The 27907-nt window shown below is 39.4% G+C and overlaps 1 protein-coding gene and 1 long non-coding RNA gene across 11 annotated transcripts in view; one reads left to right on the top strand and one right to left on the bottom strand.

Moving 5' to 3' along the window:
• Positions 1-46: 46 nt before the first annotated feature.
• Positions 47-3451, bottom strand: LOC110015963 (uncharacterized). 3 transcript variants are annotated; one of them, XR_002291231.3, is made up of 6 exons: positions 3316-3451; positions 2080-2141; positions 1861-1986; positions 800-852; positions 397-447; positions 47-269 (listed from the first exon to the last, which is right to left on the bottom strand). It is a non-coding gene; the product is annotated as an uncharacterized LOC110015963 (long non-coding RNA). The 3 variants fall into 3 exon arrangements; XR_013658833.1 differs by lacking the exon at positions 800-852; XR_002291233.2 differs by lacking the exon at positions 800-852 and having other exon boundaries at positions 3192-3329.
• kcnq4 (potassium voltage-gated channel subfamily Q member 4) overlaps positions 2803-27907 on the top strand; it is a 53842-nt gene continuing 28737 nt past the window's right edge. For all 8 annotated transcript variants that reach the window (XM_078954611.1, XM_078954610.1, XM_078954609.1 and 5 more), the window contains exon 1: positions 2803-3571. In XM_078954611.1, coding sequence (XP_078810737.1) covers positions 3270-3571 — 302 coding nt within the window. In that variant the 5' untranslated portion in view covers positions 2803-3269. The remainder of the gene's footprint in view (positions 3572-27907) is intronic.

Below are 27907 nucleotides of genomic sequence, written 5' to 3'. Positions count from 1 at the left end.
TGGAGCAGCCACCTCCTTACACCTCCTCTGGGTCACTCTGTGCTGTAATTCCACCCTCAGAGAAGATCTGCTGATGAGTGTCTCTAAATCCGTGTACAAGAGCGTTCCTCCTTTTTTGTTTTGTCTGTCGGCTCCACCTCTGGCCTCTGGCTCCACGTTCCACCCTCTGACTGGACTCAGCTGTTGGGTGTCGCTCCACGGCTGTCAGAGGCCAGCTCCAGATGCTCCATCCAGGTCAGACGTGTTGATTGCTGGATTACAGCAGGGTACTGTAATAGAAAAGTGTGTGGCTTTGACACAATGAAATGTAGATGTTTGACTCCGGAGGGGACAAACTGATTCTGGAGCGGACCATCAACACCTCTGTCATATGGGCGTCACCTGGCCTGGACTTACCGAGGAAGAGGGAAGGTCCAGGTGGCGGCCATGGGGAGGTCTTCGCTTGCCCTTGTGTTAAAAAAAAATCTAGTTTTGATTCCAGTTAAAGACACAAACAAACAGAATTTTCCAGAAATTCTTTTATGAGTGACTTTTATTACATTTATTATCAGTTTAAACCATTTAATAAGTTAGAAAAGTGGGTTAAACATTAGCAGATATTAGTTATTCATGCGCTTGTGTTCTGGATAAATGAAGAAGGTCATCCATACAGACGAGACCAGTGCAGCTGCTACAAAAAAACGGAGGATTTGTCTTTTTGTCGAAAAAACTGAAATTTTGGCTTATTTTCCTTAATGAATTTATTATTAAAAGCAACTTTTTGAAAAAGTGTTTCCCTTTATAAATGAGAAATTCATACCAGAAGCATGTGGCTAACTCCATGAAGTCAAAAATACGACAGAAATGGACATTCTGAAAAAGACGAAACCAAAAACTGCTTTTAAAAAATGTAATTATAACATTATTTGCTAAAAAATCTACAACCACAAGGTAAATTTGTGATCAAATGAGCATCATCTACCAAAATAGAAGGGGTAACTCTATTGTTTTGTGTCAACTCTAACATTTACTTGTTTTTTGTTAGTAAGAAAAAAAAATCCTCTTTTCAAAATGATAAACAAACAACATATTCCTGCTTTATCTGCTGTCCAGATCGGTATCCAATTTCAAGCCTGACACTCCGGAAAACCAGGAAAATTTAGCATTACATTAATCCAATTTATTCCAGATGAATTTTAGGTTTTTAATGAAAATTCAGTCCAGATCTTTCCATTAAAGCTTGTTTGTGTAAAATGTGTTTTTATAACAGCTTTTTTTTAAGTGATCGACAGATTTTATGCAAGTATTTTTGGAGTAATTCCTCTTGTGAGCAAGCAATAGAAAAACTGCCTCCAAAGAACAGAAAGGAAGAACCTCCACACCAAAACTAGATTTGGTGAAGGGGTTCCACTTAACTGGCACTGCAAGAAAGGAAAAAGACAGAAAAAAACACAGGAACACCTGATGGAGGACAAAAGGAAACAGTTAGCAGAGATCCATTCATCAATGAATGAGGGCAGACAAAGGCTGTAGGTGAAACGTTCTCAAATAAACATAAATATACCTTGATTAAAAATAAAAAAAAGTTGTAACTGAAAAAATGATTTAAAAAACTCCAAACCCAATTTTTTTTAAAAGTTTCCTTAAAGCAATAAGTTAAGTAGATGGCTGTTTCAATATGAGATATTTTTGAAAATATGTAGATCATTTTCTGATCAAACAACCACATTTCTGTCATTTAAACAAAGAAAAAAAGCATTGATGATTTTCTCAATTTTTGATTTACAAATATGTAATCAAAAGTTGTTAACACATTGAAAATAATGTTGTTTATTTGAAAAAATAGGCAAATGAATCTGTTTATTTTTACCAAATGTTCACCTGAAAAGTTGCATAATGTAGATTTAAAGAATTCCCCCTCTCTGGAGTAAGTTGTCTGCTTGTAGCTGAAGGTGTTGACTGCTGGTCCCACCAATGACTCCGTCAGTCAATGCACAGAATGTGCAGCTAAATAAAGAATCAGGGATTAGCCGAGTTGCATTATGTAAGGACGGGGAGCCGTGGGAATAATGTCTAGATTTGGGCCTTGTGAAAGCTCACCTCTGCATTCCCAAATGTCACTCCATGTTTAAACATGAACTGCTGGACGATTGAAGTGTAACCTGCAAAAGTGGAAACAAAACATACTGGTTACGAATTTGCAAAGAAAATTCACCTTTTCTTTCATCCAGAATGGAAAAGGTAATACTTTTATTGAGCTGAAACTTTTTGCTTTTATTCTAATGTCCTGAAACCATGATTAATGATGAATGGAACTGATTTCACTTGACTTTATCTGATGTTTGTCGGTGTAAACTGTTGGTTTGGTGGTGAGAAGGAGCTCCCTGAAGACAGACCTCTGTGCCTCATAACCTCATGTTTGTGTCATATTCACAAGCATCTGTGTGTCACACGCTTGGATTTAGAAAGCAGGGTGACTGTTTCCCAACACCTGTCTCTGCTGCTCCAAAGCTTCTGCATCTCTGGATACATAAACTGTCATACACACGTTTTTTTTTGTCGTTTAGTTTGAATTTAAATTTATAATAATGTTTTAATCACAAAACGTTGATATGAAACGCAGGTGTTCCAATTTCTCCAGGAAGTGTTTATTTTCTCCTGCTGAAAAGCTTCAAAAACCTGTTCCTGAAAGCCTCCTGGCTATTCATATTGATCTGCACCTCCGGAGTGGAAATCCTCTCTTTTATTTTATTATTCTTAGTATTATTATCTTAAAGTGCTGCTCTGTGATGGCTTTGAACATCACCGATGACTGCGCGCTCTGCGCGCTCTGCCCCGCCTGCAGGAGCGCAGCAGCAGCTCTGGTCTAGAGGCGCGCGCAGGGGGAAGCTGATGATAACTGCTGCTGTGGGGAGGCTCACACCGAGTCAGAGACCGAACCGGGTCCACGGACTAAGTCTCACACGACATTGCGATTCCTATTCATATTAGAAGGTGATGCTGCCGCCGCTCTGAAGTCAGCTGCGTCTGCGCTCCGCACACCTGACTCAGCTATGGTCACTGGAGGTCACGTTTCGGCGCGGCGCTCTCACCTAACTATTTTACTCTTTTTTGGACAAATTTACAGATAATTTCTGGAGGTAAAATGGTGTAACGAGCTCTCCCCCCTTCCCTCTTTTTGACATTTGATCAGTTTTGAACCCCAAACAAACCCGGACTATGGTCAGTAGTAAGCTGTGCGCTCCTGCCTGCGCTCCACCGAGAAGTGTCCAGTCCTATGCAGCCTGACGATGCTGGCAAGTCCATCCAACAACGGCGGCGTCAGAATGCTCGTACCACCGGGTCCGAACGACGACAGGCGGGTCGAATTCGTGGCGCTCACCGCCGTGCAAACGGAGAGGAGTGAGCCGTCCACCCCGGAGCGCGGACCCCCGTCTCACCGCACGGGGCTGCTGGGAACCCCGCTCCCGGGACCGCCCGGACCCCGAGCCAGCGCGTCCGCTTCCAGTAAGCGCTTCAGAAAGTTGCAAAACTTTCTGTACAACGTGCTGGAGAGACCAAGAGGATGGGCGTTCATCTACCATGCATTCATGTAAGTGCGTCCTCCACTTTCTGCGCCATCCAGCCTAAGAATGCGACCCTTTTTGCCCCTTTTCTGCTCTTTAAAAGTTTGCTGAACTTCTCATCCTCTTTGTTCCTGCACATGTGATCACTATAAACCATTATCGTGATACATTTTTATAATTAACGCAGCAGAATAGCTTAGGCTGCAATTAACAGGATCAGATGCCATACATCATCTCAACATGGGGTCCACTGTTCAATTTCCTATTTTCCCTGTCTCGTTAACTCACAAGGAGGGCTTGGGATATTATATTCATTTATCTGAGTCAACAGGATGCTGGTATTTGAACCAAAGACTCTTTTTTGGGGCCTGTTTTCCACATGTTGCTGATGTGTGAGGAATGTGCACAACATAAGGTGATGGAAAACCAATTCTTTTAGAGGGACGTTTTATTTGTGTATTTTTTTTAAACTTTACTCTAACACCTTTCAAAGTAAATGCAAAATGTAATAAATGAAAGGGGCAAAATCAGAACAGAAGTTCATCCGCTGCTGGAGGTGCACAGTTTGAATTTAAAGTGCCGATTTGCCGCTTGCTCTTGAATTTATACAATCACTGTAAACACTGGAAAAGTATGTGCTCACTGTTTGGAGTGCCTGCTCCCCTCTGACCGCCCCCATCCACAGCAGCTCAAGATTAAGTCACTTGTTTGATCCAAACTATTTGAATTTCTCTACTGGGGTGTGAGTTTCTGCAGCGCTATCTAGGCCGGTTCTGCAGCTGTCCCACACAAAGTGGGCAGAAGACTACGTGTGGGAGCTCCCCGGACTGGGTCGTGCCTTCAGTGTCATTGTTTAGACAAGCACAGCTGTCTGCCTGCGATGTGCCATCATGTGTTTGCAGCAGAGGGGAATCTCAGGGCAGGGCCGTGAGCTTCTATTGTGCACTTTTAGAGGGAACACAATACTCCCATTTGTCCCTCACACCTCTTTTCAGGACTTTTACTTTTATGAGGACATGGGATCCTCTCTATGTTTGACAGTAAAAACTTTTTTGGACATTCTCCGGGGTGTCGGAGCTGATGGCAGCTCTGTCACAGCAGTTATTTCTCTGTCAGGGAGGCACTTGAAGGTGTCAGGATCATGTTTCAGATGTCAGCGGCTGACAGACAGAGCTGGACTCATCTCTGTCCTGTGTTTTCAAACATGTACTTCAGATGGGTCCATACACTCTACTATAATCTGGTCGAAATGGACAGAAAAGAATGGAAACGTTTCCCACGTTTTGATGGTTTGGCAGACTAAAACAGAACAGGAAGAAAACACAAAGGAAAACTTGTGTATTTATAAACTCATAAGTTATATGAGAGGAAAAAATACAGGAATTAAATGCTGAAATATAGCTATAAAAAGAAGTACGTAGAGGTTACATTTACTTAAGTACCTTTTAGTAAAAAGTTCCACTCCTCCGGAAGCTTTCCTGCACCAAAGTTTGTACGGGATGCAAGATGACATCATTGCAGTTTTGTTAATGAAAGATAGTTGGGTTAAAAAGTAAACATCTGCACGGGCCACTGTCAAATATTTCAGCTTTGACCGTCCTGCATGGCTGCACGCATGAGTGCAGCAAACTGTTGGGATGTGGACGGATCCTGAACCCTCAAAGGGAGAAAACAGTCTTGTCTATAAGGCAGCAGTGTTGTAAGGGGTTTTTCCTCCATCAAGAGAAAACAAAGGCTTCATTAATGCCGGTCACTTGTAGACTCACACGGTTTTCCAAAATATTGAATATTGCAAACAAAAATATGTATTTATTTTAGTTGGTTGATTTAAATTTAAATTTCAAATAAGTTTTATCCTACAAACCACTCAGGTCCAAACTGCTACTCACTACTTGAGTACTTTTTCCATGAGGTACTTTTTAACTCAGTATTATTATTATCTTTTTGATAACTACTTTTGTTTAGTATTTTTTTGTTATAGTACTTTAACTTTGGATTCTCTATTCGCCTTTGGATTATTTGCAGGTTTAAAGGAGGAAAGATACATGCATTTAATAGGGATTCAATAAGCAGGAAGATGTTTGCATGTGCATTCCAGATATATTTGTTTATATGTTTTATCTTAGAAATATTTCTATAAAAAGTTAGGGTTTCATTTGGAAAAGCATGGGAAAAATGGTGGTATCATTTTATTTCTAATCAAATGTGATGCTTTATGATGGTGCGTTTCAGGTTGCAGTTTTTTAACTTTAATTTATTTTTGTATTTTATAATAACTGGATTGTTAAAACGAAGCTGAGCTAGTACAAAAAATAGATTTAAAACGCTTATAAAGTAAATTAAAATGCTCCAGTGGGACTATCTTCCCATCTTTTTGTGATTTCCCTTCTTCAAATAGGAGTTGTTGTTGTTTTTGTAATCGTTCACTCTCGTTGGGTCACTTCTGCTCCTCCGTTTGCGAGATGATCCGCTTGCATTTACACTGTAGTGAGAATCCAGATTTGCGTTTTAACCTGTCAACCACCAGCGTGAAAAAAAATCATTTGTATGTAAAATAAGTTGTGTGATTGATTTTTTTTTAATAAATCCAGCTTTTCTCCACAGATACAGGATCAGCCATATTTTTTTTAAAAGTTGCAAATATTTCTTAATGTGTGTAAAAACGAAGAATATTTGTCATTGGATTAAACCTAATGTGTCTCCTTAGACATTGAACTGATTAAACTTGTTTCTTCAGATGGATGTTAACCTTCGGGTTCTGCCTCTCTGCCTCCCAAACAAGTCCCATGTAGTTTCTTCTCCTCTCTGCCCTTCTCTTCTGCTAACTCATCCAAAAAGGATCATTGCCTACAAAGAAAATAAGGAGGGGCAAGAAGGGAGAAGCGTCATAAATAAAGACGAGCTCCTGGAAAGTTCTGTTTCACGAAAAAAAAAAGGGGGGAGACAAAAACGCAGTTTCAAGGAATTTCATCTGCTTGGGAACATGATTGGTTGTCTGAACAACCTGACAGGTTCCTTGAATGTGCAGAAATGGGAAGCGTTTCTGTTTTCTTGAGCTAACCCTTTAAAACTCCTTGCTCCTCCTGCTGTAAAAGTTCAGGGTCAGATGGAGAGGCTGTTGAATCTGCCCAGGGTTACCCAAATCCTCTTTTCAAAGTGACGTTTAAAAATGCAAATGAGAACTAAAATAGTGACAAGACAGCTTTTAAAAGCGATCGGTACAGTGACAGGCAATAATATAAATGTCAAACACATACAAACGTGAGCTTTGGCAGGTGACCAGCCTCTCCCAGAAGGATCAGTTACAGTGTTTTCCCTCACCTTTAACCTCCCACCCTTTTCCACCATTGGCAGTGCCACATATAGACCACCACAGGAGGCCATCTGTTTTGTCCGCACTAATTTACGCCACCAAAGGGACCTGAAGTGTAAATTTAGGCTGGCAGTCTGAGATCAGGTCATACGGTGCTACGAGGAAGAGCACGAGACCCAAACCCCCCACGGAAGTCCCGACAACATGTCGTACTCTGATCTCGTACAGTAAAGGAACGTCAGGCTCGGTTCTGCAGCCTGAATATTTCAGGGAAAATACATGAGCGAGAAAACGAGGCAAGTCTGAGCACCCGATCTCCAGAGTGATTGATTGGTTTGGAATAGGGCGAAAATATGCCGGCCATTTATAATTGATGACTTGCAGAGAATATCCTAAGATGTGATATAAAATGATAATATGGAGGATTTAGAGCTGAAGTTTATCACTGTGGAATGGAGAGAATTATTATTCTGTGTACTTCTTTTATTTGATCTTTTTTTAGTTAACCTGCGGTTACATTAGTCCACAAATTCCTTAACAACAGTTTGAGAATAAATACCTCTGGATAAGCTTTTGTAAGCCTAACAAAATAAAAGCATGTTTTGAAAACTGTGAAATGCCTGGTGAAGAGTCTGGAAATCTGTTTGCCAATAGCTGATGAAAACAGAAAGTAGCCAGAATATGTAAATAAATAAGTTTCATACGGTAGAAAAGTGAATCCTAATTGCAACAGATTATCTTTTTTTTTTAAAGGAAAATATATATTAAATGTTTGTGGGTACAAAATAAATTTGTACAGAAATGTGTCCTTTGTGAAATAATGATCCCTCCTGGAAGTTTTTTTAAAAATTTTTTAAAAAATTATAATGTGTACATACATGTCAAAGACTCGCAGGTGAAGTCCAAAAACTGAAATATGTTGGAGAATTTAAAGGGGAAATTAAAAAAAAAAAGTTAATTGCAATTTGCTATTTACTCTGCTTTATTATTATTATTATTATTATTTTTTGATGAAACTTTTACTTCCTGTTGAGGGATAAAACAACAACAATTGGAGCCAGGTCAGTTCAACAAACAGCCTCTAGGTGGCTTGTTACACAAACAAGTCACTCCTCATTCTTTTTTGCCATTTTATGTAATATATCATTTTATAAACAAATCGTGTTTGTGAAAGGCATCAAATAAAGGCAGTTGCATTGAATCAATAATGAAAGGAATCTTTTCATAATCATGCGCACAAGCTCATGTGCTCACACACACAGTTTCACCCTCTCTACAAACATTCAGCACAGGCAAATGATTTATTACAATCATGAGAAAAAATGCAGGAAACTCAACAGTCATTCAAACGCTAAACAGTCCAACCTCGATATTTGCCTCCGAGGTTTGATTTACTGTATTTTTTTGTACTTTAAGGAGCACTTGACAGCCTTATTTATTAAAAAAACAAACAAACACTGTGCACCTTATAATCTGGAGCGCCTTACAGATGAATTCATACTGGTTACTGATGTCGAAGCGATTTTGAGAGGGACATGCCGCTCTCTCTGGCTTTTTACCAGTTGCAAACAAGGTTGGACATTTTTTAAGTCACAGTAACATTGTTTTAGCAGTGTCCAACTGCTTTTTTACATGTTATGAAAAGGTTGTTAGTTAAAGGTAATGCGAATGTTCCAACGCTGCACCCTACCGCGCAAGAAAACACAGTAATCTTGGTGTCAAAGATTCTCTGAGTATTTTTATGAACCTCACTATTTTATCCAATACTTATGGTCTTTTGGCTTTTTGCTTATTTTCAAAAATGCTTTGCTTTAATAATCTTCAAATTTACCCAGATGGTAACGACTGAGGAGATGATACCAACTTTTTATACAAACCGATGATGTGTCACAGGGGTGAGGTGGGGGTGGAGGGGACAGGTGAGCCATGATCTGAGGAAAATATCACACAAGTTTCTCTCTTCTCGCAAGTGAGCAGCCTGTAACCTGCGTAATCGCTGGATGGGATTCAGGTGTGCAGCTGCGTCCGACCTAGATTCAGCCTTGCACACTTGCAAGCAGCGCTCATGGGAAAAAACAGAGAGGAAAACAGGTGCGGGAGAGGAGGGCCGGCGCGTAAAAAGCAACACAACTGCTTTTCTTAGACCACTCTGTTGCCTTTCTCTCATCTGCAGTGTGTTAACACACATGTTCAATTTGGAGACCAGCAAGCTGGTAAACCTCCTGCCTAAATTGGATGATCCTCACACTTGCTGATGGTCAGATCATCCGGGTATTTGAACCAGCAGCCCCTGGTTTCTGCTATACTCTTACATTCTGCAAAAGCAGCAAAGATGTGTGTTTTTAATACTCTTTCAGACCTTTTTTATGGAAGCGATTCTGTAGCATGATTGAAAATAAATGTCAAAACCAGAAATATTTTTTCATTTTCAAAATGAAGTTGCATTTTTTGACTCAAAATTAAAATGAAAAAGAAATCCGCCAAAATGCTTTTTCAGTTTCTTCTTCAACACTGCTTTTTCTGTCACTTAATTAATATGATGAAGAAAAGTGTATTTGACATTTCATTTGCAAAAAGTTCTCAAGTGAATTTGCAGCAAAATTCATTTAGAAATGTCGAATTTGACAATTAAAATGGTTAAAACCATTTCTGTTAAGAAATGGTTTTTCATTTTCAAAACGTTACTGCATCAAATGACTCAAAATTAAAATGAAAAATCAATACTTCAAAATGCTTTTTCCTTTTCTACTTCAAAACCCCTTATTCTGTGTCATAATTAAAACGAAAATGCAAAGAGGGGATTGCATTTTTATTTTCACATCCACCCTGCGAATAGTGTCGCATAATTCAATTCGACTTAGCATTTCCAGAGGGGAGGCGGGGCGATGGCGTCAGTGCTAACTCCGTGTATCCGGCTGCTAAAAGAAACAGACATGCTAGGAGCAGTGCGGCCACGCTTGTAGCCTTGTGTTAGGTTCGTCGAAACTTTCCCCGGATTAGCTTTGTCTTCAGACCGGCAGCTGGATCGCCGAAGGCGGAAGTGCTGCTACGCAGATCTGAGAAACTCTAAATCATCAAATGAATATGTGTTTCCAGTGGTTTCCAGACAAAGTAAAGGCTGATGTAATTCCCACATATTTACATCCAAGATGCTCATTGCGGCATTGCAAAATCAGCACAAAGCTACTGGAGACTATCTCCTAAATATGCTTTTCTGCGCTGATTTTGCTGTTCGAGGACAGCTGGAGCCCCATCAACAGCTCAAGTAGATTTCGCCATGCACGTATCTTCTAAATGTCCTTTTATTAGTGTTATGATTATTATTAGGGGCCTGCTCGCTTATAATTTTTAAAATCCGTGCGGACAGTGCTTTTGTCTTAGCCACAAGGACCGCGAAAAAGGGTTAGCATTAGGCTAATACGTGCTAAAAAACATTGGCCGTGGGGAAACTTAAAACTCCGTGCGGGCAATGCCGCAATGAGCATCTTGGATGTAAATATGTTGGAATTACATCAGCCTTTATTTTGTCTGGACACCACTGGAAACAGCAATTCATATGATGGTTTAGAGTTTCTCAGATCTGCGTAGCAGCACTTCCACCTTCGGCGATCCGGCTGCCGGTCCGAAGACAAAGCTAGTCCCGGGAAGGTTTCGACGAACCGCGGTGCGTCCGAAGGAGGACCGCGGAAGCCGGCAATGCTGCTACGTTGTCCTGAGAAGCCGTGTAAAATCATCAGGAGTGCCGCACTGCTCCTAGCATGTGTCTCTTTGCGGCCAGACACACGGAGATAGCACTGACGTCATCGGCCCGCCTCCCCCCTGGAAATGCTAAGTCGAATTGAATTATTGTTCGCAGGGTGGATGTGAAAAAGAAAGTGCAATCCCCTCTTTGCATTTTCGTTTTAATTATGACACAGAATAAGCTTTTTTGTAAGCAGAAAAGGGAAAAGCATTTTGGTGGATTGCTTTTTCATTTTAATTTTGAGTCAAAAAAATGCAGCTTCATTTTGAAAATGAAAAGCATTTCTGGTTTTGACTTTTATTTTTAATTATGATACACAAATGATTCTATACTTTATACTTTAAATAGAAAAATAATAAATATACTATTATTTTCAATGATTAAACAATTTACCTGTCTAATAGGTGCTCACTTCCTGTAAATCTGCTGTTCATGGATAATGGCTCCTGCGTGCTATTCCTTAAAGCTGATTTTGTTTTCTTTTGTTTTTTTTTACATGACTAAACACATTTAGCTCAGACAAAGTCGTGACTGAGTGTTTGCATTTGTTTACTCTTGCACTTACATTCTCTTGGAGCCAACTAATCTGCTTTTCACCTGAATCATGGAAGCAGTTTAGTCTGCTTCCGAAGATTTTTCAACCACGCGACCCAAAATCCTCTAAAGTTACCACCGTCTGGCTTCCTCAAAAAAAACAAAAAAAACCCTGACGTGTTCATGGTGTTAAGACTCTCTTTATTATTAATAGTTTGAGTAATGCCAGAAAATAGCTTTTTGTTTTTTTTCAGCACACAAATGTGTTTTTATTGATGACTAAGTAAGTGAGGAAGGAAGGTGGGATAGAGCGGGAAGTGGCGCCATAAAACTGCACAAGCAGAAAACTACTCGACACTTTGTGAGTTTTTTTATCTAACTTGCTCAAGACGGCACATTCACTTCTAGTTTTTCAAATTCCACGTCGGTTTTTTGTATCTGTTCACCTCAGCAGGTTGTGTAAAATCCGCCTTGTTTATATTTTTGTATGTACTTACTTTCGACTTCTTTTTTTTTTCAGAGAGCGTCTCTGATTGGTCCGCTGATTTCCATCCCTTCAATATTTCTAAAGCTTTTGTCATGCATGTCTGTAGGATCTCTTTAAACAAATGGACTCTAAATGTTAGGAACTTTTAGGATAAATGTTAATGAGTTGGAACAGTAGTTTCCTGTTTAAACTTCAATAATCAGTGTTAGTTTTACATTTTCTTTGATGCATTTTTCTTATTTTCATAGGAACTTAATTTGATCTAAAGCTAAATTTTTGCATGCTGCCATTTTTCCAGCAGCTATACCATTTATGGATAATCCTGCAGGATTTTCATAAATTTCATGAAAAGATTTCCATCTAATGACTCATGAGATAAGAAAAAAACACTAAAGCTGTTCAAAATGATAAAATTGGATATTTCTACAAGATTTCTACAACTTTGAATGCCTTGTTGGCTCTTTATTGGAGAAAATGCAGTCTGCTTGTGGCATTTTTTTGATGATAGAGAACATAATATGAAGAAAATTAAGCTCAAAATTTTCATCTCAGAGTATTTTTAACATTCAAATTGTTGTAAATTGGGAGCAGATGGAAAAAATGCTGTTTAAAAGAAGAGCATATTTGTGATGTAGAAAATATGCTGGACAGGCCACAAGCTCCATGCTCTGCTCCATTCTGATGAATCCACTTGCAGACAAATAGATCCAGCTATGTCTTTGCTTTCATCGTCTGAGCTGGCATCTGGATCAGAACTAAACCGCTGGATAGCTCCAATATTGCTTGCCATTTTTGCTGCACTGCTAATGTTAGGTTGAGGGTGTAAGCTAGCAGAGAGAGTGTAAACAGAGAATTCTCAAGTTAGGAAGGGGGGGGGTATTACTCCGCCCCAACGGTCCCACCCACAACTCAGAAGTGAATTTCTAATAAACTACTGCCACTCTGCAGAAACCATGTCCTAGAAGACAACACTTTTTTAGGGATTTTGGCTAAAAATGGCATGATCATAATAAAAAAAAAAAACACGGGGGACGCATCAATAGATGATCAGAGTGCGACTTTAAGACTTTCCTAAATTAGAAATCTCCAAATCTCCCAAATTTTATTTTGGATCACAGTAAAAAGACTGTTTTAAAAAGACTTGTGTAAAAAAATCAGTAAGTTAAACCTCATCATAGCATTTTATTACCTAAAATATTATTTGGCTCTCACTGAAAACCTCAATTCTCCTGCACTGCATTAGCAGGTCCTGCTGCTTTGCTCAATGGAACAGAGACTGGTTACTGGTTGTGATTCAGGCATTGTCAGAAGTCAGAACTCTGTTTCCCCCTCTGGTCATCAGCAGGAACTGTCCCCAGAGTTCTAAACACACTTCCTGGATGCTGCACACCTGACTCTCATTCATTCAATCAACCACAGCATTCTTACGTACTGCACTGAGCTCAGCTCAGTGAGAAGTCTTGTTTGTGCCACTCTACCTTCATAACAGAGTGTTATATCCGGACCTGATTTTCTCTCTCCTGCCCCTGACTCTGTTTGCCTGCCCCCTCTCCCCTGCCCAGACCCCCGCCTTAATCATCCTGCCTCTCCCCTGATGCTTGTTATCGACTCCTCCCTAATTTAGCTTTGTGGACTTTCAGCTGAGGTAATAAACCTGCTGCATTTGGACCTAGCCATCTGCCTGTTTTGCGGCCGGCATAATATCCAATTGGCAAACAATGGAAGTAAAGGAACAGTGGAGGAAAACGTAAGGGGAAAGGCCTGTTGGTGGTCTTTGAACTGATGGTCTTTCAAAGTAAAAGCCAGAGTGTCTTATGGTGAGTATTTAGTGAAGAGGATCAACTAAAGAGGGAAAGTTGAGGTTAGTAATTCCTCCATTTGGAGCTGAACATGACTTCCAGGGAGGTGACAGTCAGCTTTCCTCTGATATCTAGTTTTTGTTTTTGTGCTCTCTTTCACCCAGGAATGCTCACACACACAAACACACACATGCGCTCCAGGCAAATTATTGCTGTTTATTTCCGGGACAGTCCAGAGCATGGAAAAACCCAAAGGTTAAATTTACGCCAACTCTCAGCAGAGTCCCTTAAAACTGTTTGGTTTAGTTCTCAGCTGATCAGGAGGGATGCTGATGCTCCTTAATCTGTCCTAATCTGTGTTTATGTAATGTCGCTGTCACCGGGGCCAGCAAGGACTAATGTGGCATTTAAGCGGGTGGGGTCTAGGGGAAATGCCAGCAGTTTATTGTAATTAATCAAGACCGTCAAACCCTGCAGATCTGTTGTCACAGCCAGGAAATAGACTCTCCCAGCTCATGTTTACTGTATATTCTTGTGTTGCATCTCTTCATCCTTGCAATGAGCATCAATAATATACCCAGACCTGTTGTTGCTGATCAGGTAGCGGCACATTCTGATGAATCATTTTGTTTGACTTGTGTAAAGTTTTGAAAAATGGCAGCGATGTTGTGTGTGTAAGTGGCATTCCTCAACGTTTACAATCATCTTAAAGGTTTTGAATTTTTTTTAATTTATTGAATCAATCATATTATGAATATATTTTTGCATTTTTTTTCTAAAAGAAAATAGATTTAATCTACACAAGACAAAAATACAGAAGTTACAGAGTGATAATAATTGAATGTGTCTGTTAATTCCTTTCAATCCTAAATTTTGAAGCAAACCAGGAAGTACAAGTTGCAATTCCAATAAAAACCACTAGAGGCAGGTTGCAAGAGAAGCAAATGATTAATTTATTTTTATGCACATAAAAACTCTTTCTGTCGTAATTGTTTCCTTCCTAAAGATGTTTTTGCTTAATTTGCAACAAAACGGAACAATTAAACCCCTAAAAATGAATAATTTTTTTCTTTGTTTCCCTTTGTCAATAAAAGATTTAAAAGTTATTTTTTAAAAACATGAAAAAAACACAAACATTTAAAAACCCATTTTTAACTGGTTCCTTTTTAAAATGATATTTTAGAACAAAAATAAATTTAGATCTATTCCAACAATAGTGAGGTAGAAAATATTTTTTTAATCGGCTGTTTTGATCTGAGCTGGTAATTTTAAAGCCTTAAATTAGTGAATTTTATATACAGTTTTTTTAAATCAAATCATAGACTTGGGCAAAGCAAACTCCTGTCACGGGGCCCACAGAGTTTTATAGTATTCATGAAGATTATGCATCTAATTCTATGTCTGAAATGAAACTGTAAACTTTACTTTGACAACCTTCTGCTCAGTTCCCTTTTAATAGAAAACAACAGTTTGCCTTTAATCTACTCAAGACCATGCAAGTGGGCCACAGAAAACATCGACTCCTGTTCGACTGGAAATTTCAAATCAAACGGCGTCAGCTCCAGTAAATATTACCATTACATCTTGTTTGAGTACAAAGATGGAGCGCGGTCCTGTGCTTGGGCACCCTGTCACCCTGTGTGCTCAGCACTCCTGTGGACATCGAGCTCTGGAGGATGTGTCAGCGCTCATAGATAAAAACAAGTGCAGCTGGAAGGTGGTGTATTCTGCCATCCAGGTGTTTGACGTGAGTCCAAGAGTTGCTTAGGAAGCCGAGTTTTTTATGTTGCCACAAGCCGTGGAGAGCATAAAGTAACTTGAAAATAAATCAATAGTATCAGCCATTATCTCTCAGCAGCACACTTAAGACCAGGCTTTAATGGGGGGGCTTTTCAGTGTGGGGATTATGAGCAGATGCTAAAAATGTGGAAAACAAAAATGGGTGCAATCAAAGAATACAGCCTCTGTTGTAGTTGAACATGTTATTTGCCACTTTTCTATTAAAAAAATGGTTTCGAGATCGCATGGGCAACCATGTTGGGTCTCTTTTAGAATTTGAGAAAAATAACTCCTTAATACGCAAAGTTTTCAAGTCAAATACTGAATTTCAAAAGATCTGGAAGCTTAAGAAGGTAAAATAAACCCATTTGACTTGAGTATTTTCCTTAAAAGATTGTAAAAAGGAGCTATCTAACCAAGATTAAACTCAATTCAGCAGGACATTTTAAGGTCTGAGTTTTTGTCAGTTTGTTACACTGATCCTGAAAGCTGTTTGTATTTTTTTTTAGCAGAATGCTCAGAAATGCCCCCCACCAAAATGACAAATTATGCATTTTCAGAACTATGGAAGTAGGCGGGATTAATTATTTCCAGTTTTTATCTCAGAGCCAGTTTCTCGGAGTATCTGGTTTCTCCGTGTTTTGCTGGACAGACAAAAACCAGTAACTTTACCCACCAGTCACGTGGGGGCCGTGGTCCGGATGTGCAGGCTGAGAGACTGCGGGCTTGCTGGGTGTGTGCACGTGCAGCTGAAGCCCCACATGAAACATATGAAACCAGACGAAGCATGACATTATGTAACGACACCACCGTGCATACAGTACAGTCATACATTCAAAAAAGAAAAATTCTGCAGACTGTTTAGATTTAATGTTTTCTGTAGACGTTTAGCAAATTATGCTTTTATTTCTTTACTTTTAGATGAATACTCAACAGTTTTTGTGTTAACCTGATCTCCATTTTACCTGATAAAGATGAAATGTTTACGACTCAGAGATGAATATAAATTCTGAAAGTCACACACCAATTTCATTTCTGCAAATATTTTGAGCTAATAAGTGCTCTTGCAGGTCTAAAAACTTGCAATACTGACCTAAAAGCAGGAAAATACAGGCACAATGCAAACATTCTTATTATTTGCTGATGGCAAATGTGCACTATTATTCCAGTGATTTGCTTGTTCAAATTGTGATGGGAACCTAGTTTCCTAATATAAAAAAAAAAAAACAACAAAAAAAAACAGTCTACTTTGAAAGTTTTCCCTGCACTGTTTTTGTTTGGGTCTTCTCTGTCCTTTTTCTGCTATTTGTGTGTGTGGAGCTGCTGTGTGTGCGCAGCCCCGCTCCAGTGTTGTTAAGAACCATTTAATTTATAACGGCAGCCACTATGCACATGTGAGGAAGCAGCACCATGGCGACGGAGCTCAAACAAAATCACAACCTGCCACACTCTTAACAAGGCCCGCCGTTTTGGCTGCAGAGATGTTTGAAGGGAGAGTTTGAAGGGAGAGAACACGCGTTGCTCACGTGTCGCTTTATTTTGTGTGTTTTTACAAACTTATGTTATTATGTTATGTCAATGAGATATGGGTCTCAGAAATGTGTCAAATATGATACGAATGGTAATATGGGGTTAATAAAAAACAAACAAACATCATGCTTCTGCTGGAGCCTGAATGAACTCATTCACACTTTTTACGACAGTTGATGAATACAGTAGATGGTTATTTGGTGAGCAAAAAACTTTCAGCTATTCTCAAAACAGCTTCTTGCAGAAATTACAGGAGTGGCCACGTGCGAGACATTTATGCAAACATAAAAACGAAACAACCCTTCTATTTGGATGTTTTGATGTCCTGCAGAAGTCCTTGGCTGTCTGTAAATCTTCTTCAGCACCTTCTGCAAAAACGGCAGCGGGCACAAACACGGACGCACATGAGCACTTGTGTACGAAAGCTCTGTAAATCAGTCCCTAAATGCACGCGGCCGTGCTCACCTTGAGTCCGTCTGAGTATGTGTGCGGACCCTCTGGTCTTCTTTTGGCCCTGAGATTAAAGGGAATGTCAGCAAGTGTGTGATGAGACCTCACAGACGATAGCTCTCTCTTTTCCATTCTTGCTTCCCGCCGCTAGCTGTCTGTCGTCCGTCCGATCCATTATTCAGCCACCTCTTTCTGTCCCTCGTCCGCCATTTTTTCCCCCTCATAATCTTGGTCTGTGTCAGACTGATGGTAACTCTTTCGAGTCATCGGTTCTTTTTCCTTCCCCTCACAGCCAGCCTGATTCTATATGAATATATATTACCATGCGCTTTCTATCTTTCCCCTCTTCACGTTTTTTCTCTTTCACCTTCTGCTTAATAAGTCATTGAGTTGCCCTGCAGCCAAACACAGGGATGATGATGCAGTATCCCTCAGAACTTCTTTCCACCATCCTTTGCTGTGTATTTTTCTGAATTTTTTTGCTCATAAACTAGTCATACAAATATTTTTCAAGAGGACCTGGCTGCAGACAGCAAAGTCCAGAACCAGAAGTCCTTGACTGGAACCGGAAGAACCCCTACATCACTCAAAGGAACCTGTACTTTTACTGGTGACCCTAACAGTTACGGTTTTCCTGTTTTAACCTTTACTAAAAATGTTCTACATTTCTTTTTGGTTAGGATTAGGTTTACGCAATAATGTCAGGCACCATCTTGTCTGCAGCCAGGTCCCTCTCATACTTTTGGAACTCTTGATTGAAACGTGGTGTTCCCAAACACAAGAAAGGTATTGAATTGAACATGTATGTAGTCTAACATGTAACACAGATGTCAGATGACACTAAAAATGAAGATTTTCCACCCTTAAAGTAAAACTCTGTGGTCTTGATGCTTTTATCGACACTAGGAAGCATGGTGGTGGTAGGTTCATGATCTTCGATTGTTATTAGTTTTATTTTTTATCTCACTGCCTATGCAATTAATTGCAATTTTATGTCAGCTTCATGTGTTTTTTAAACCATGAAGACATCATCCTTATGCTTCACTTAGAGGATGATGTTGGAGAAAAGTGTGGTTCAATTTGCCACGTTGTTCAAATTATACTGCATGTTCCTCTGTGAAATGTATTTTTGTATGGCATCAAATTTGAATTTGCTTAATGCAGAATAAGAATGTTTCTTCACTGTTAAAGTTTCTCATTCATGAACTTTTTGTAAACATTTTTTTTCTTTTGATGTTATTTATAGCTCAAGGGAAAATTCAAGTTAAGCCTTTGAAAGAACTGATGCTTTGCTTCCCCTCAGAGCCATTCACAGTTTAGCATTTAGCACATGTTTGAAATCCCACAAAACCTTTCTCAGGTTGCAGACGGTTTCCTGGCAGAAGGACCTGCAAGATGAATGGGGTTAAGTGTCCGAAGAGACAACAAGAGAATGGCAACAAGGGGCTTTTTTCTAGACATCTGCACCGCAAATGAACAGCAGCCGGGTAGAAGTAGGCTAAGATTTGCGTGCGAGTTAAAGCATTCAGAAGGAAGTTATCTCCTCTTGCCTGGCTTCTGCTCGCCTGCCTGGCCTATCACCTAATTTGGCAGAAATGAGTTAAAGAGGGGTGCATGTGAGGCTCAGGGGTCTACTCTGATTCTGGCTCTGCCTCAGCGACACTAAAAGGAGCAAGAAAAGAAAGAAGAGGAGAAAGCTACTTCAGGGTGGTCAGACAAATAAATGTACATCTTAACAAAACATTTTTTGATGGAGATATTTTCGCCTTACAAACATTGAACCTTTTTGTTTTTAATCTGGAGGAATACTTAATAATCCTTTTTTATGGCATCAAGGACAACGTGTTGACATAAATGACCTGTTTACAACTACTTTGATCATTTATCAGTGATTTCTCTCTCACTGTGAGTTCAGAACATTTACTAGAACACATTTTGAGGGGTTTCTGTCTCCAAAGGCATTTAAACAACAATGTTGCACTTTATCCGACAAACATTACATCCAACATCAAATGTTTTTTTCTTCTATATATTCTCCTGGGTTGAGTTACTCAGTGCTCATGGACTATAAAATAAACAAAAGAGAACATCTTGACGTGAAATTTCCCCCAGTGACCAAGACTTTTGTGGCAATGGGGGTCAAAAGGAACTGGGTTAAAGAAAATGACAAATGTGCTGTAAATTTGGAGGATGAGTATGCAGATAGACTCATGTAAACTAGAAAAGCTTCAATCTTTGTACGGTAGGTTCTATGCTACGTTCACACAGTCGTTTGTTCTTGAATGCGCTAATTGCACATCATTGAGTCTATAGTGTTCACACAGGAAAAACAGGGAGCGGCTTCCTTTTCTATTTCTTTTTCGACTGTTTACTGTGTCTACAGTTGGAAGAGTCCTGGTGCGAAATGTCAAGGCGGTGTAAATGTCGCAAATCTTGCTTCAGTTTTTTACTTTCACAGCCCTATTCTGATATATGAAAGACTTGGTGTCATAGAATTCTGGCCGGGCAAAAATTGCAATAATTCGTTTTTCCTCCATGATCAATTTTAATACAGTTGACACTTTCATGAATTAAAAGGGAGGCCATCCATGCGGCACAACAACATCCGAATCCCTGATTGGTCAAAGTTCAACTGGTTTAACTTTCATCGTGTTTTCGATGGCTGCGCATTTTTTACAAAGAGCCCGAAAACAGTAGTACAAACTTGAGTAGAAAATTGTGTAGTAACGTGTGATTGCAAATGCTTAGAAGACGGAAGTCAGAAATGCCTATTTACACGCATATGCGTATTCTTCTCATTGGCAGTGGTCGCTTGATTGCGGGTTGCCCAATTTAGTGTTCAGTCGTGATTTTTTCCTAGCTCGCTTTCTTCAGTGGAGGTTAGCTGTAAAACAATGTAAAAATACTAACACCACAGCTGCCATCAGTTTCTTCATATTGTTACTCTAAAACCAAAATAATTGTTGAAGGTTAAGGTTGAACAGTTTAATTTTGTGCAGTCATCATTTGCAAACACAGTAAAAAAAGACACAATACTTTGACAAAAATTCTTTATGAGTGATGCAACAGAGCAAATAAAAAGGACATTCTATTATTGTGTCCCCCATACTATTATAAACTCATCACCATGCTTACAAATGTGGATATGTGTTTTTTCATATTTTTCATAAATTTGGTTTACACTTTGAAGAAGTAGATTACTTTTTCTATTTTCCATTGTTTTTCTTTTTAATTTCCATGACCTTTTATGAAGAAGAGATTTGCTACTGACATCTTTTGGATAGGTTAGGTTTCACCTGACTTTTCACAGCCCAGAGTTCTGCACTGTTTATATTTCTGATTAACCTTTAATACGGGTAAGTTTGACGTTTCTTTTTTTTTTAGGTTTTCATAAATACTTGCTTTAAAATCTGGAAGCCTGAAATAACATTTGTGCTTACATTTTAATTTTTATCATATCTTGAGTGACTGTGCCTTAAATAATATTAGAACCTCTGTAGAAACAACGTCATCATGAAATCTGCTGACCACCGGGGTTGTGGTTAAACTGAGCCCACTTTCCCACACCCTTTACTTCCAACGTGTGGGCCAATCCTATTACCGTGACTTCAAATGTTAAGGTCACCACTTTCTTTTATTTTGCCTCTCAATCCACGGGATCTGCCCCTGACGCTCCATAATCCATCAATTGAGATTCCCGCTGCCATGGTAACAAGATTAGAGCTGTCACAGACTAATGATGATTGGCCTGAAATTCAGTCAAAGCCCCGATCAAGGTGGGGATGGGGAGTTGGGTAGGTGGAGGTGTTTTGTGGTGAGATGGGGGGAAATTTCGAGGGTAATTGGAGTGTAAAAGCGCAAAAGTTTTACTTTTGACTGTGTGTTTTGGGTTATTTGTTGTGATTAACATCTAACACATTCTGCAACTCTTCTCTGGTGTCTGCTGGTGAGTCGCCATGTTTTGAATCATTTCAGACTTCTTGTGAAGGGTTCAAGAGCCTTCAGTCAACAAAGGCTGTGCAACCTCTGAAGGTCAACCACAGGCAGGAATGCTGCAGGAACTTCACAGGCAGACAGTGGGTGGAGTCCTCTATTTTCAGCTCAATAAACCCAAGACATCAGTCTCTTCACTATTTAGAGTTTTGTCTCTGTTTGGTCAAATTAGCTTGTAGTCGTATATTTTATAAACTCAAATACAGCCTTTTTTCTTACATATTTATTCTGAATTGCTGGCAGCTGTAGCAGTCTAAACATATTAAAACAGACTAAATGTTCAGACCTGGATCATTTAACAGATTTGATTCTATTACGTGGGTTTATTTCTAAATAATTGTCCCCTTCTTGGGGTGGCACGGTGACGCAGTGATGGTTCAAATCGGCTGGGACCTTTTCTGTGTGGAGTTTGCGTGTTCTCCTCCTGCATGTGTGGGTTTTCTCTGGGCCCTCCAGCTTTCTTCCACAGTTCAGTAACATGCTTCAAAAGTTATTTGATGACTTAATTGTCCCTTGGTGTGCATGTGTGTGATTGAGTTTGTGGCCCCAGCAACAGAGTGGCAACTTGTCAAGGGTGTACCCTGCCTTCACCCAACAGTTGTTGGGGATTCAGCAGGTTGAGAAGACGGATGGATGTACCCTTCCTGTTTGTGTTGGTTTCACACTGCACTTGTAAAGCTACGTTCACACCGCCCTCTGCAAAGCGCCATTCAAGCAGCCACTTCCTCTCAAATGCGCGTTGCCATCTAAACCAGGTTGAACTTTGACCAATTGGGGACTTAGATTTGGTAGTGATGCAGTTTAGCGTGTTGTTGAACACTAAATGAAATGCCCGATGTGTACGTAGCTCTGGAGCAGATCAAGCTGCCTGGAGGGTGTTGTGCAGGTGCAACAGCTGTTTGTTGGCGATATTGAGCTGGAAGAAAAAACCTGACCAGTACATTGGACAAGAACTGGGCTGGCCAACCCTGGTCCTCAGGAACCACGATCCTACATGCTTTCCAGCTCTCCTTGACCATCTTTCTGCTGATTGGCTGACTCAATTGAAATCACCTGGTATAGGAAGTTCGCATTGAGCAGTCCAGGAAGAGCTGAAAACCAGGGTTGAGGCTCTTAAGGACCAGGTTTGGCCAGCCCTGCACTAGCATGTAGCCCTTTGAGCACATTTATAAGCACTTGCGCATCATCTGGCCTCTGTCTGCTTATGAGACTCTTTAAATTTTGTGTTTTTTACATTTGTCGTTTGGTTTTTCATTTTAGGTGAGGTTTTGCTTTTATTTGGACTATAATCCACTTTAAGCAAAACAAACTGTCAGATAATTCAAACTTTCATTCAACCATAATAAACAGTTGAAGCACAGTATGAATCACCCTGCAAGTTTCCTGACTGCCTTATTAATAATTACTATTAATGCTCCAACAATCCAGCCAGCGGTGCGGCTTTATAAGTCACCAAAACTAAACGCCTTGATAGGTTTTTAAAGCACAGTGTGCCACAGAAAATCATTGTTAGGTCAGTAAACTCTATGGTCCACCAATACAGGTAGGGTCACCTAGTTGGCTCTGATTTGAGTTAGTTAGGTTTACAAATTTCTGGCAACAATGGTCAAATTAACTGTGTACAGTACTTTTTTAAGAATCACAACTGACATTACACTACCTACTACATTTGCTGCAGCAGGATGATTCAGTCCCAATCATCTGTTTTTAAAGACGTCACACATTACAACCTGATGACGACCCTGACGAAGGCGGAAGGTATTCCACCGAAACATGTCGGAACGTTTAACAAAAACAAACCAGTGTCTGATAGAAAAATAATTTAAGTACTCAGGATGATCCTATGTGGCATAGAATATCAAAGGAAGCTTTGTCAAAAAGTGATAAACAATTTTATTTACATTTATCATAATAGTAACAATTACATAAATACACAGCAATGTTGTAAGACCTTGTGGCTCCTACTGGGTTGTGGTCGGTTAGAAATCGACCCGAATGGCGTTTTTGGTATAAAATCTAAAAAGGCTTTCACCTCCGCTCAAGAATGGACTTTATGGCCCAAAAAAAGCCACACGGCTGGGTGTCTTGGGGTGGTGAAACGGTGTGCAATGTTTATTTGTATTGTTTTCTTCATTTGCATCTAAAGAAAATTGCCCCGTAGAATAAGATTAATGGCATGTGTCTCCTGTTTTCTTCTTGTTGTAAAATGTTGCTGCTCTCAGGGATACATCTTGCTGCCCTCCACCTGCTGTTTGGAAGTTTTAGTAATCTGGTGTTGTGAGCCAAGTGAGTTTCTATAACGAATGGCAATCCTGTCTGATTCAGAAAAAAAAAAAATCTGCTGATGACCTACTCTACCCAAATTCAAGCCCGTTTGATCCCAGAAGTGAGGTTCCAACTAAAATCAGTGAAATGTGTTTCCCAGCACACTGCTGAGTAAAGGGGCTCCTCATACTTTTATGGAGGCTGTTTTGGAGTTTTGTGCTTATTGCAGAGCCACATATATCACTGTTAATTGTCAGACATCTCACAGCACTTTGTCTCTATCCAAACAACCCATTTATTACAGCCTAATAGACAGCAGGGACGGCCGATAAAGAAAAGAGTTTGGTTTTGATGGTCATCTTTTCAAGCATCTGATGGACACAAACGGCACTGGCACTTATCCGCCTTTTCTTTTAGCACTCACAAAAACAGTTGGAGTTCATGTGAACGAATGGAAACACATCTGATTTTTCAAAGTTTCGCTGTTTGCCAAGAAGTTACTGTAAATACAGCTCCTGTTCAATAATTTGCACACACACCAGTTTCTCCTGTATTTATTAAACCATTTTTACGTTCCAGTAGTTTTAATTTGGTCCAATTACTGGTTGATTGTGTGACCACACTGCACACGTCTATTCATCTGACTTTGGTTATGAAGCACAGAAACCACCAAATGCACTCCTTCTATACTTAATGTATGCATATGTTTGTATTTAAGTGAAGAAATTCACCATAAGCAGGTAGACGTGCTTGAGAACTGCACAAAATGGAAACTTTAAAGCAGAAATTAAACAATAGAATCTGTTAAAATCGTGGTCAGTTTAGTATTCCTTGTGACCAATTCAGGCATGAATAGTCTTACATGGGGAAATAAACATGTTTATCTTTTTTTTTCTTCAGGGTTCTTTCTGTCTATCACAATGAAGTGAAAAGAAGATTTTAACTTTGCTTTTGCAGCAGTTTTCTCATGTTTTTGTCACATTTTTGAAAAAAAACAGGTAAAAAAACAACAAAAGAAATGTATAATTTTTGTATTTTTATTTGAAATGGATGTACTTGTTGTTGGAATAAAAAGGACATACAATTGATCATATTTTTTGAAACCCACCACATTTCAGCAGTTTGAATGTCTTTCCAAGGTTTTTAAATCCACAGAATGTATCTTCTTATCAGATGCAAGCTGAAGGAGGCCTTGACCTTGAACATAGAAATAGTTACAAAAGCCTAGTCAACCGTTGCAGCTTTTAAAGCAAATGAACTTGGACTTGTATTTTATAACTTGTGGTCTTGTAACACTTCAGGCTGTTCTTCAGATCTGTTAACTTGGATTTAAAAGTTTACTTTCACTATTTTGAGATGAATCTGCTGTCAACAGAGCTCAGCAAAATATCATACAGACAACTCAGTTCTAAAATGTCAAAAAGTGATGTAAAGATGGAACATTCCTGCATGAAAAAAGAGACAGTTCAAAACTACAAAAAACAAATTGTTGTTAATCTTGGACAATGTCTCAAAAAGACAGAGAAATTGACTCTTTTTCCCCTAACTTTTCCCCAGCAGCTGAGCAGACAGATAATAGCTGAAGGCCTCTTGTGTTGAACAGATTTTACTGTTACAGTAGGAGGTTATGTATCTTCTGACAAACGAGGAGTATATTTGTATGAACCCCTTTTTGTATTTGAGGGCTAAATTTCAGTTACAGTCACTATGTTTGTGAACCTTTCTTGTTTGGCAAGACGTAAAAAGAGGCAAGAGAAAGGGAGAGAGAGGGATGTTGGACAAAGAAATTAACTTAAAAAGCTAACAGGTGTTAAAAAAAGAAATCATTTTGATCGAACTAAATCATGACAGTGAAATCAAGAAAAAGTAAAAGAGATCCTGACAGTGGACATAAATATAGTGAGGGGCCTGCTATGATTGTAGCACATAACGGAAAAGAGACAGAAAAGACCAACAAACCAAATATAAGTAACTATAAATAATAATATAAATTAAATCATATTTTCAATATAATCTTGCTGAATCCCTACGTACATAATAATCAAGCAACCATTGATTAAAAAGGGGGTGCAAAATATCTGTAAAGTGCGGTTGTATTCAGCTATGGTGCAGTATATGGTAGCTTTTTGTTAGTATTTGGTTGGAAAAACATTTAACAGTCGATGATGAAACGTTTCCATTTATAAAGCTAAAAAAAATCCCCTGAAATTGAACGTGTTATTTGACTTTTTCTGCCTTTGTTGACAATCAGAACGTCTTTTGCTTTAATTGTGTGTTTGCTGGATGCCAGTTGAGGTGAAAACCAGCACAGGAACCTGACCTTTCAGCACTGAAACCCTATTCTGAATGATCTCCTTGCCTAAATTTATCTCATATTTGTGTAGTGTCATTCCCTCTGTTTCAAGGAGAGCCAGGAGCGAACATCCTGGAAAAACACAAGTCCTCCCCCAATACACCTAAATGAATATTAGTAACTAAAGCAGAGGAGAAAAGTACAACAGGAATGTGATATAAGACTGATGGAACGACGCAGTGTGTGAGTTCTCCTTGAAGGGAAATATATCAGAGTAATTTGTTCTTTGTTTGGTCAGTTGACAGTCAGTAGCAGTGAGGGTTTCTACAGATAGCTGTCTGGTTTGGTTGTTGCAGAAGAGACTGTGTGTTTTTGCAGGACTGTCTGTGGCCGGTGCTGGTGATGCAAACTGCCGAGGTTGCACTGCTTATTTCCCGACCTCTTAAGATGTAAATAATTGATCCGATCACGTTATTTTTTTTGAAGGTTGTGGCCTTCAGAGGATGAAACGAAAAAAAAGAAAAAAAGAAACAACAATTGCCTCTTGTTTTTTTATGGAGCACTTTCATGTCAAACGCCTTAATATGCCTTTTCTTATCCGTGTGTGAGAATTTGAGCCTCTGATTTGCTCAGTCAGCTCCTAAACTCCCGAAAAAGCACTTTTAAACTGCTATTTGTTGGTGTGTCACTTTTTTCCGCAGTTTTTTTGCTTTGAAAAGTTTGCTCTGCTGCACTTTTTCCTGCAGCATACCTGCACACACTCTGCCTGCACTCACTATTTCAGGAGAGTGAAAAGCTATTAATATCTTTCTACAGTTTCCCTTCTTTCTCTGCTGACGACCCTCACTTTCCACCTCGTCACCCACTCATCTAGTCTCTTCCTCTTTTCTGGACTTGGTCAGTTCAGCCCCGCTGCAAGGACAAGACTCGACATAGGTCCTCACATGCCTGTCACACTTTCATGCTATAGATAAAGCTCACGTTGGTGAGTATGGTGTTCAATCGGCTGACATGTTTTTTTTTTTTTTTTTTACCATTGCTGCTCAAAGTGTCTCTGCAAGCATCTGCTGGATATCTGGATGGGGCAGAGGTGGAGATCCCGTCCAGACTTGGTCCATCTCTCCCTTTCACTGGGATGCCATCCATCCCACTTGACTTCTATCTGTTTTTACTGCATCTTCCTCCTCGGTCTTCCTCCTCCCTGCGTGTCCTCTCACTCTACCTCCTCTGCTGTGTGTAACTGATAGCTGCTTTATCCTCCAGAGGTGATTGAATCAAAGCCACATTTTCCCTCAATCCGGCAGCCCCACTTCACTCTACGGAGGGTACACTTGCTGGCATGCAGCAGACACATACACAAACAAACACACAAAGGGTGTGATGCTGGAACTCACAATGTCATACATGTTTACTTGAACTTCTCATCTCTCCTCAGTATTCTGAAGGCCAGTCAAAGTAATGTGGGATCTCAATTTTCACTTCCATATGCTTACAGGAAAACATCAGTAAAAGCACCTTTGCCTAGCATCCATTAAAAGCTGTCTGGGTGCTGTGCAGGCTGCTGAATATTTGTTTGTTGTCTGCACTTCTATCACCCTCTGGCATTTTACAGTCTTGAAGACAGACTGTGCGTTTTAAACATTTGCGTGTTTTTATTTTATTTTTCATACAGCCGGTCTGCATAAAAGGCAACAGAAAAAAGAAAATAACAAGAATAAAAACAAGAAACAAACAATTTCTCTGAAGTCTCCAGCTATTTTAAACTTCATTGAATTTATGTAGGCGTATTTTTGTAATTAAAATGTATTCAGTATGTTCTTGGGCCATGTTTTACAGCAGGCCCCTAACCTCAATTCATCGCGCTAGAAAACTGTCAATTGATTTTTAACCCCTTGATGCCTATTGATGCAAATATGTATCAAACCATTTGACGCCAAAATTAGCTTAATTTAACAGCTACATGAATGCAAAGACAATTATTTTAATGGCTGGATATAAAATCCGGCATCACAGGGTTCATTCATTTGCTCATTTGCTCCTTGATGTTTAACTTATTCATTTGAGAATGAGTGGCAATTCTGTGTAAAACATATATTAATTTTATGCATTTTAACAACATAAAGATATGAGTTAAGATTTTAGAAATTTTAGATGTTAGTGCTCTAGCTGGAGTGAGC

The sequence above is a fragment of the Oryzias latipes genome, chromosome 11 (genome assembly GCF_053564925.1).
Source record: "Oryzias latipes strain Hd-rR chromosome 11, Olatipes_Hd-rR_3.1".
Lineage (NCBI taxonomy): Eukaryota > Metazoa > Chordata > Actinopteri > Beloniformes > Adrianichthyidae > Oryzias > Oryzias latipes.
Note: the sequence above shows the minus strand (reverse complement) of the source record. Positions and strands in the feature narration are given on the sequence as shown.